This window comes from Alosa sapidissima, chromosome 2 (genome assembly GCF_018492685.1).
Source record: "Alosa sapidissima isolate fAloSap1 chromosome 2, fAloSap1.pri, whole genome shotgun sequence".
Classification (NCBI taxonomy): domain Eukaryota; kingdom Metazoa; phylum Chordata; class Actinopteri; order Clupeiformes; family Clupeidae; genus Alosa; species Alosa sapidissima.
The window spans coordinates 386,810-399,309 of NC_055958.1; the positions used below are offsets into that span (position 1 = coordinate 386,810).

Genomic DNA, 12,500 nt, shown 5'->3' on the forward strand with positions numbered 1-12,500 from the left:
ACAGCTGACTGTGGAGTGCATTGTGGGCCAGATGTACGTACATTTGCGAACTTAGCGTTATCAGCGCCATGGATAAACCGCAGATTGCGAACGCAATCAGACCCAAGTTTCCGTCGTATTTATCAATCGTTCAATCCTTAGTGTAAACTGTGCCTTTCTCTGCCTTTCTCCGCCCATAAATGCAATTTACGAACGTCCACAACTGAATGGCAGCGCCTACATACAAGCGCAGTTGAATGAAGATAACTGATGACAACATTAAAAAGGATCAAACGTTTAGCGATCATGAAATAATACCGTACATGATAAGATGTCAACAAGCAGGGAGATAATGAAGATCAGTAGTTCTACTCAAACTACTTGTGCACGTAGGCTATGGACGATCGGTCAAATCTAGCAAGTAGGAAAGTTGAAGTGAATGACGGGAAAGTAAGACGAAAGTGAAGGTTGCTTACTAAACTGCTCTAAATAGCGACTCTGTTGTCTTTGAGAGCTTCTCTTATTGACGCATTGAACTGCAATGTGGATTAACACCTGCTATTACAAGGCGGAAGTATTTAGGCGCAGAATAGACGTGCGCTTTCACAAGCAGTCTTTGTACATACCGCGGAATACATAACTAGGCGCTCTTTACTCTTCCCCTCCCATCTTTTTACGCTAAACTCCCACTTTCCCTTGGATCCTCCCATGAATGAGTCATTTTCAGCTCCCGTGACAGGCAGTTTGCGCTTTAACATCATTGCGGCCTGTTTGTACATACCTCGCAATGATTTCACACGCATGTTGCGAAACAAATACGCCTGAAGTGGGCGCAAAAGTGTGGCCCTGTGTGTGTGTGTGTGTGTGTGTGTGTGGTGTTGCCTGTGTGTGGTGTTGTCTGTGTGTGTGTGTTGCATGAGTGTGTGAGTGTGTGTGTTACCAGGGCCTGCAGCTGGCTGTGTGTGTGTGTGTGTGTGTGTGTGTGTTACCAGGGCCTGCAGTTGGCTGTGCGTGTGTGTGTGTGTGTGTGTGTGTGTGTGTGTGTGTGTGAGTGAGTGTGTGTGTGTGTGTTACCAGGGCCTGCAGCTGGTTGTGTGTGTGTGTGTGTGAGTGTGTGTGTGTTACCAGGGCCTGCAGCTGGCTGTGTGTGTGTGTGTGTGTTACCAGGGCCTGCAGCTGGCTGTGTGTGTGTGTGTGTGTGTGTTACCAGGGCCTGCAGCTGGCTGTGTGTGTGAGTGTGTGTGTGTTACCAGGGCCTGCAGCTGGCTGTGTGTGTGTGTGTGTGTTACCAGGGCCTGCAGCTGGCTGTGTGTGTGTGTGTGTGTGTTACCAGGGCCTGCAGCTGGCTGTGTGTGTGTGTGTGTGTTACCAGGGCCTGCAGCTGGCTGTGTGTGTGTGTGTGTGTGTGTTACCAGGGCCTGCAGCTGGCTGTGTGTGTGTGTGTGTGTGTGTGTGTGTGTGTGTGTGTGTGTGTGTGTTACCAGGGCCTGTAGCTGGCTGTGTGTGTGTGTGTGTGTTACCAGGGCCTGCAGCTGGCTGTGTGTGTGTGTGTGTGTGTGTGTGTGTGTGTGTGTGTGTGTGTGTTACCAGGGCCTGCAGCTGGCTGTGTGTGTGTGTGTGTGTGTGTGTTACCAGGGCCTGCAGCTGGCTGTGTGTGTGTGTGTGTGTGTGTGTGTGTGTGTTACCAGGGCCTGCAGCTGGCTGTGTGTGTGTGTGTGTGTGTTACCAGGGCCTGCAGCTGGCTGTGTGTGTGTGTGTGTGTGTGTTACCAGGGCCTGCAGCTGGCTGTGTGTGTGTGTGTGTGTGTGTGTGTGTTACCAGGGCCTGCAGCTGGCTGTGTGTGTGTGTGTGTGTGTGTGTGTGTGTGTGTGTGTGTGTGTTACCAGGGCCTGCAGCTGGCTATGTGTGTGTGTGTGTGTGTGTGTGTGTGTGTGTGTGTGTGTGTGTGTGTTACCAGGGCCTGCAGCTGGCTGCGGAGTGTGTTGCGTCGCCCGCGGAGCTCGTTGAGACTCTGCTGTTCTCGGCGCCGCATGGCCAGCAGCTCCTCCCGCCGGACACGCTCCCACTCCAACTCCCGCTGACGCGCTTGCTCCCTCTGAGCCGCCTGACACACACACACACACACACACACACACACACACACACACAATCAGTTCAAATACAGTCAAAGCAGTCAAAACATAGATGCACAGATAGATTAAATAAACATATACAGTCAATGCACAGTCAAAGCACGCACATACATGTTAATGTATGAAAATGCATGCAGCTTTCTACCATATTTGCAAACATTTCCATTTACATCAAACCCATTAAAATGCATGCAGCTTTCTACCATATTTGCAAACATTTCCATTTACATCAAACCCATTTAACACACAGACACACACACACACAGCACAGACACACACACACACACACACACACACACACACACACACAGCACAGACACACACACACACACACACAGCACAGACACACACACACACACACACACACAGCACAGACACACACACACACAGCACAGACACACACACACACAGACACACACACACACAGCACAGACAGACACACACACACACAGACACACACACACACACACACACACAGCACACACACACACACACACACACACAGCACAGACACACACACACACACACACACACACACACAGCACAGACACACACACACACAGCACAGACACACACACACACACACACACACACACACACACACACAGCACAGACACACACACACACACACACAGCACAGACACACACACACACACACACACACACACACACACACAGCACAGACACACACACACACAGCACAGACACACACACACACAGACACACACACACACAGCACAGACAGACACACACACACACAGACACACACACACACACACACACACAGCACAGACACACACACACACACACAGCACAGACACACACACACACACACACACACACACACACAGCACAGACACACACACACACAGCACAGACACACACACACACACACACACAGCACAGACACACACACACACACACACAGCACAGACACACACACACACACAGCACAGACACACACACACACAGCACAGACACACACACACACAGACACACACACACACAGCACAGACAGACACACACACACACAGACACACACACACACACACACACACACAGCACAGACACACACACACACACACACACAGACACACACACACACACACACACACACACACACACACAGCACAGACACACACACACACACACACACACACACACACACACACACACAGCACAGACACACACACACACACACACACACAGCACAGCACACACACACACACACACAGCACACACACACACACACACACACACACACACACACACACACACACAGCACAGACACACACACACACAGCACAGACACACACACACACAGCACACACACACACACAGCACACACACACACACACACACACACACACACACACACACACAGCACACACACACACACACACACACACACACACAGCACAGACACACACACACACACACACAGCACAGACACACACACACACAGCACACACACACACACACACACACACACACAGCACACACACACACACACACACACACAGCACACACACACACACACACACAGCACAGACACACACACACACAGCACAGACACACACACACACACACACACACACACACACACACACACACAGCACAGACACACACACACACACACACAGCACAGACACACACACACACACACAGCACAGACACACACACACACAGCACAGACACACACACACACAGACACACACACACACAGCACAGACAGACACACACACACACAGACACACACACACACACACACACACACAGCACAGACACACACACACACACACACACAGCACAGACACACACACACACACACACACACACACACACACACACAGCACAGACACACACACACACACACACACACACACACACACAGCACAGACACACACACACACACACACACAGCACAGACACACACACACACACACACACACAGCACAGACACACACACACACAGCACAGACACACACACACACAGACACACACACACACAGCACAGACAGACACACACACACACAGACACACACACACACACACACACACACAGCACAGACACACACACACACACACACACACACACAGACACACACACACACACACACACAGCACAGACACACACACACACACACACACACACACACACACACACACACACACAGCACAGACACACACACACACACACACACACAGCACACACACACACACACACACACACACAGCACAGACACACACACACACACACACAGCACAGACACACACACACACAGCACACACACACACACAGCACACACACACACAGCACAGACACACACACACACACACACACACAGCACACACACACACACACACACACACACAGCACAGACACACACACACACACACACAGCACAGACACACACACACACAGCACACACACACACACAGCACACACACACACACACACACACACACACACACAGCACACACACACACACACACACACACACAGCACAGACACACACACACACACACACAGCACAGACACACACACACACAGCACAGACACACACACAGCACACACACACACACACACACACACACACACACACACACACACAGCACACACACACACACACACACACACACAGCACACACACACACACACACACACACACACACACAGCACACACACACACACACACACACAGCACACACACACACACACACACACACACACAGCACACACACACACACACACACACACACACACACAGCACACACACACACACACACACACACACACACACAGCACAGACACACACACACACAGCACAGACACACACACAGCACACACACACACACACACACACACACACACACACACACACACACACAGCACACACACACACACACACACACACAGCACACACACACACACACACACAGCACAGACACACACACACACAGCACAGACACACACACACACACACACACACACACACACACACACAGCACAGACACACACACACACACACACACAGCACAGACACACACACACACACACACACACACAGCACAGACACACACACACACAGCACAGACACACACACACACAGACACACACACACACAGCACAGACAGACACACACACACACAGACACACACACACACACACACACACACAGCACAGACACACACACACACACACAGCACAGACACACACACACACACACACACACACACACAGCACAGACACACACACACACAGCACAGACACACACACACACACACACACACACACACACACACACACACACAGCACAGACACACACACACACACACACAGCACACACACAGCACAGACACACACACACACAGCACAGACACACACACACACAGACACACACACACACAGCACAGACAGACACACACACACACAGACACACACACACACACACACACACAGCACAGACACACACACACACACACACACACACAGACACACACACACACACACACACACACACACACACAGCACAGACACACACACACACACACACACACACACACACACACACACACACAGCACAGACACACACACACACACACACACACAGCACAGCACACACACACACACACACACAGCACACACACACACACACACACACACACACACACACACACACACAGCACAGACACACACACACACACACACAGCACAGACACACACACACACAGCACACACACACACACAGCACACACACACACACACACACACACACACACACACACACACACACAGCACAGACACACACACACACACACACACACAGCACACACACACACACAGCACACACACACACACACACACACACACACAGCACACACACACACACACACACACACACACACACACACACACACACAGCACACACACACACACACACACACACAGCACACACACACACACACACACACAGCACACACACACACACACACACACACACACACACACACACACACAGCACACACACACACAGCACACACACACACACACACACACACACACACACAGCACACACACACACACACACACACAGCACAGACACACACACACACACACACACACAGCACAGACACACACACACACAGCACAGACACACACACACACAGACACACACACACACAGCACAGACAGACACACACACACACAGACACACACACACACACACACACACACAGCACAGACACACACACACACACAGACACACACACACACACACACACACACACACACACACACAGCACAGACACACACACACACACACACACACACACACACACACACACACACACAGCACAGACACACACACACACACACACACACACAGCACACACACACACACACACACACACACACACACACACAGCACAGACACACACACACACACACACAGCACAGACACACACACACACAGCACACACACACACACAGCACACACACACACACACACACACACACACACACACACACAGCACACACACACACACACACACACACAGCACAGACACACACACACACAGCACACACACACACACAGCACACACACACACACACACACACACACACACACACACACACACACACAGCACACACACACACACACACACACACACACAGCACACACACACACACACACACACACACACAGCACACACACACACACACACACACACACACACACACAGACACACACACACACAGCACACACACAGCACACACACACAGCACACAGCACACACACACACACACACACACACACACACACACAGCACACACACAGCACACACACACAGCACACACACACACAGCACACACACACACACACACACACACACACACAGCACACACACAGCACACACACACAGCACACACACACACACACACACACACAGCACACACACACACACACACACACACACACACACACAGCACACACACAGCACACACACACAGCACACACACACACAGCACACACACACACACACACACACACACACACAGCACACACACACACACACACACACACACACACACACACACAGCACACACACACACACACACACACACACACACAGCACAGACAGACACACACACACACACACACAGCACAGACACACACACACACAGACACACACACACACAGCACACACACACACACACACACACACACACACACACACACACACACCACACACACACACACACAGACACACACACACACAGCACACACACACACACACACAGCACACACACACACACACACACACAGCACACACACACACACACACACACACACACACAGCACAGACAGACACACACACACACACACACAGCACAGACACACACACACACAGACACACACACACACAGCACACACACACACACACACACACACACACACACACACACACACACACCACACACACACACACACAGACACACACACACACAGCACACACACACACACACACAGCACACACAGACACACACACACACACACACACACACAGCACACACACACACACACACACACCTCACCTCCTTCTGTTCGATCTCCTTGCGCCTCTCCTCCTCCTTGCGGCGCTCCTCCTCGCGTAGTTTCTCCTCCTCCTGGCGCTTGCGTCGCTCCTGCTCCTGGGCCTCCCTCTCCCTGCGCTCCTCCTCCCTGCGCTCCTCCTCCTCGCGCTCCTCGCGCTCCTTCCGCTGTAGCTCCTCCAAGGCCTGCCGGCGCTTCTCCAGCTCTGCGTTCCCCCGCTCAAAGTTCTCACGCTTCTTATCCTCCAGGGTCACTGGCAACAGGACCAGGCACGGGTCAGGGTGTGTGTGTGTGTGTGTGTGTGTGTGTGTGTGTGTGTGTGTGTGCGTACAGTCACACACACAACTAGGTGGAAACAAACTAATGGGCGGTGGTAGCGCAGTGGTTAAAGCAACACCAAAGACTTTTTTTGTACCTTAAAATAATGTTTCCAAAATCGTTTCCGTGGTTCATCAACTCGTAACAGGGTGAACGGCACTTCTGCATTCGCTTCGCGGCCCTCTATCGGCTATAACCGCACTATGTAAGTTTGCCAGATCGGGTAGCGGATCTGTAGTTCGATGGAATGAGACATAAGAAACTACAAATTTGACTTGCATGATGTCGCAATACATCATAGCCTACTTTCATAAAATCATGCAACAAATTCTACCTTGTGTATGGACATCGTTATTTACAAAGCCGTTGGATAAACAAAGCGTGCGTGCGACAGAGGAAAAGTTCTTTGGTGCTGCTTTAAGGAGCTGGGATGCAGTAGCCTGAAAAGTTGTGGGTTCAATTCCCGGCTTCCACCGTTGTGCCCTTGAGTGTGTGTGTGTGTGTGTGTGTGTGTGTGTGTGTGTGTGTGTGTGTGTGAGTGTGTGAGTGTGTGAGTGTGTGCGTGTGTGTGTGTGTGCCTGTGTGTGTGAGAGAGCGAGGCACTGAACCCCGAGTCGCTCAGGGGGATAATGGCCCTTGTAATATAATGGACGTATAATGTAGGTCTCTTGTGTGTGTGTGTGTGTGTGTGTGTGTGTGCGTAGTATAATGTAGGTCTCTTTGGATACAAAGTCGTGTAAGTGTACCTGGCAGCTTCTTGTCGGCGCCCTGTTGGTCCTCCTGGTGAGTGTCCTCTGAGCCACGCCTCTCTGGGCTGCTGTGAGCCGACACACACACTCCTCCCACTGACCCCCTCTTCCTACAGACACACAGAGAGAGAGAGAGAGAGAGAAGAAAGAAGGAGAGAGAGAGGAGGAGAGAGAGAGAAGAAGAGAAAAGGAGAGAGAGAGAGACAGAGGAAGTCAGGGTGGGAGAGAGAGAGAGAGCGAGAGAGAGAGAGAGAGATACTTGTAACATACAGTAAGCATACTCCTTGACCGGTTCAATATTTCTGCCCAGGCATCCACTCAAGCTAAAACCACAGATACAACAAGAGTCAATTAACTTCAGCACAAATTCACTGAGTGCATAAAGACTCTACCTATTATAGATCCCGGTAAAGACTACCCTATTATAGATCATTTCATTCTGTCCCTGCCCATTCCACTAGACCGTTTCTCCTGTAAAGATGGCCCACAGACCCACAACAACTGACATCCTTCAAATCTCAGTCACTCACACCAACAGTCAATCAGCAATCAGGCCAGGCATCAATACCCGATCAAAAATCACTGATATTGACATATATCCAGGTTGAGTTTAGCATTGAGTTTAGCCTTGAAAAAACATTGCAAAATGTTTGTCTCACCATACGCAGTGGTGCGTTAAACGTTTTGAGATTGTCCATGGGCAAGTTTCAAAATACACCATTAACGGTTTCTGGATTAAACAATATTTTTGGTTGAAGCGATGTGCAACAGGCTTTAAAGTATGTGGGTGTGCCAGAGGTGCTACCCAACCCACATCGACCCAGCCCGTGCATATAAACCCCCTGCATTACAAAAACAGTGTGCAGTGTATCCACCTAGTCCTTTACAGGTAAAATGTATAAATTAGAAATTGAATAGAAAATGAAACATGTATTTACATTGATTAGGGAATTGTATAAGAAAGAAAGGAAACAATGGCATTCTCAGCTGTGAGAAATAACAGTGTTCAACGCACCACTTTTTTTTGTTTACAAAAAGCAGCAGTAAGACATTCCAAACATACCCAATCAGCATTCAGCTATTTTACAACTGCATTACAAACTGACAATTAGAAGCCGGTGAGTTCAACAGTAACCAATCAGCTCACCGGAATGTGGGCGGGATGAGCTCTGGGGGCAGGATGTGTGGGAGGGGCTGGCCTGTCATGGCCATGTCAATCAGGTGCATGGCCAAGATAAACTCCTCCCCCGTCAGACGGCCATCATGGTCCACGTCACAGAGATCCCTGTGTACACACACACACGCACAAATGCACGCACGCACACACACGCACACACACACACACATACACCAATAAGCCCATTTTCATGTTTATGTCCAGGACTTAGAAAGGGGAACGTGATTGGTGTGTGATGTGTGTGGTGTGTGTGATGTGGAGGCAGGTGTGTGATGTGTGTGTGATGTGTGTGGTGTGTGTGATGTGTGTGGTGTGTGATGTGTGTGGTGTGTGTGATGTGTGTGATGTGTGTGGTGTGTGTGATGTGTGTGGTGTGTGGTGTGTGTGATGTGTGTGGTGTGTGTGGTGTGTGATGTGTGTGGTGTGTGATGTGTGTGGTGTGGAGGCAGGTGTCTGATGTGTGTGGTGTGTGTGATGTGTGTGGTGTGTGATGTGTGTGGTGTGTGATGTGTGTGGTGTGTATGATGTGTGTGATGTGTGTGGTGTGTGTGGTGTGGAGGCAGGTGTGTGATGTGTGTGGTGTGTGTGGTGTGTGTGGTGTGTGTGATGTGTGTGGTGTGTGTGATGTGTGTGGTGTGTGTGGTGTGTGTGATGTGTGTGGTGTGTGTGATGTGTGTGATGTGTGTGATATGTGTGGTGTGTGTGATGTGTGTGGTGTGTGTGATGTGTGTGATGTGTGTGGTGTGTGTGATGTGTGTGGTGTGTGTGATGTGTGTGGTGTGTATGATGTGTGTGGTGTGTGTGGTGTGTGTGGTGTGTAGGCAGGTGTGTGTGCAATAATGTAACATAGGACTCATAACAGCACATACAGTATGACCGTTTTCTTACGAGCCACCGTCTATGTACATAACCACTTTCAAATCTCACCTAAAAACTCATCTTTTCAGACAGGCCTACTCTCTTTAATTTGTTTTTTTTGCATTTTGCTTTGACTGTTTTGACCCCACCCCTTTCTCTTGCTCTTTTATTATTAATAGTATTATCATGTTATTTTATTGCTTGTTTTTGAGAGGTGCGAAGCCCTATTGTTTTTGGAAAGATTATTATTATTATTTGTTCACCTTTTTGCTATTTTTGAGGTGGTTAACATGGATGAAAAGTCTTGGAATTTGGCACACACATCTGCTATCACAATGGCTACACAGGCATAAAGGCTTGGCCCCAGGCGTGGCCCAGGGACTCAGTAGCACCCCCTTAGGTGATTGATCCAGTGGTTGGCACATACTTTCAGCTAGACACACCAAATTTGGTAGGTGTGTGAATATCCCCAAGATGATCAACTTTCGTATATACAATGCATTAGCCACGCCCAACAGGAAGTGAGGTATTTGGGATTTTGTGCGGACTAAAATGTGCTGAATTGTGATGCCAAAAGATGTGCTTCCCATGGGTGAAAATGCATGAAATTTGGAACACATATCAAGAAGTACCATGAATACACAGGGGAAAAGCATTGGCACTGGGCATGGCCCAGGAACTTCATAGCGCCCCCTTATGTCACTGTAACTTGTGGTTGGCATAAAGTTTTAGATACACACACCAAATTTGGTGGGTGTATGTAACTCCCAAAAACGATCAACTTTTGTATTAACATGCCATTAGCCACGTCCACAATTTTAACGTACTCCTCCTAGACGGTTGCTCCGATTCATGTGAAAGTTGGTATACATGATGCCAATATGCTTCTGATTCTAAATGGAGAAGCTTTTTTTGATATGTTGTAATTTGACAAAATGGCGAAACTATGACTTTTAATACTCTTCCACAAAAACAATAAATGTGTCTTACAGTTTTTTTCAATCGCTAACAAGCTCTAACCCATACTTCAGATACTTTCTCTAAACTCTTAACACAGACTCACACCTACAAAACACAACTGGCCAAATGGATAATTTTCTTCTCAAAAACACATTTTGTTAAATATATTACTAACACATCTTTCTCTGCACACACTAACTTAACCAAAACACTGGAAATCTGACTCAAAATGAAATTATTCTGTCAAAAAATAACACTTGTTTTCACTTCACAAGGTACATGCAGTCAATCAAAGTACACCAGGTTTCAAAATACTAGCCATTGTTGACGTGTGTGCGTGTGTACGTGTGTATATGTGTGTGTATGTGTGTGTGTGCGTGCGTGTGTGTGTGTGTGTGTGTGTGTGTTGAAGCTGAGAAAGTGTGTGAAAGTGTGTGCTTGTGCTTGTGTGCTTGTGTGTCACGTGACACGTCATCCTGGAGTGAGTTTGTGTCCTCATTATTAGTTCACAGGGCAGTCTTCGGGTGAGTACTATTGTTTCTTGTAGTACTATTGCTATCCTTAGTTGGGCAAAGGGGGATTCTGTGAAGTAATTGTCCTGTCATTCTTATAGAATAGACAGATTGGGCATAGTCAGAGTGTAACAGCTCGTTTTTTACTGCTCGAGAGTTACAGCTCTACCACGTTTCCCTGAAACTCTGAGTGTGAACTATTTTGTTAATACTCCGTG

General features: G+C 49.0%; 1 protein-coding gene across 6 annotated transcripts in view; it reads right to left on the reverse strand.

Annotated features, from left to right (window-relative positions):
* LOC121694656 (intersectin-1-like) overlaps positions 1 to 12,500 on the reverse strand; it is a 36,135-nt gene that overhangs the window by 13,637 nt on the left and 9,998 nt on the right. For all 6 annotated transcript variants that reach the window (XM_042074915.1, XM_042074924.1, XM_042074934.1 and 3 more), the window contains 4 exons: positions 9,923 to 10,060; positions 8,773 to 8,885; positions 7,711 to 7,961; positions 1,934 to 2,083 (listed from right to left, as the gene is read on the reverse strand). In XM_042074915.1, coding sequence (XP_041930849.1) covers positions 1,934 to 2,083; positions 7,711 to 7,961; positions 8,773 to 8,885; positions 9,923 to 10,060 — 652 coding nt within the window. The remainder of the gene's footprint in view (positions 1 to 1,933; positions 2,084 to 7,710; positions 7,962 to 8,772; positions 8,886 to 9,922; positions 10,061 to 12,500) is intronic.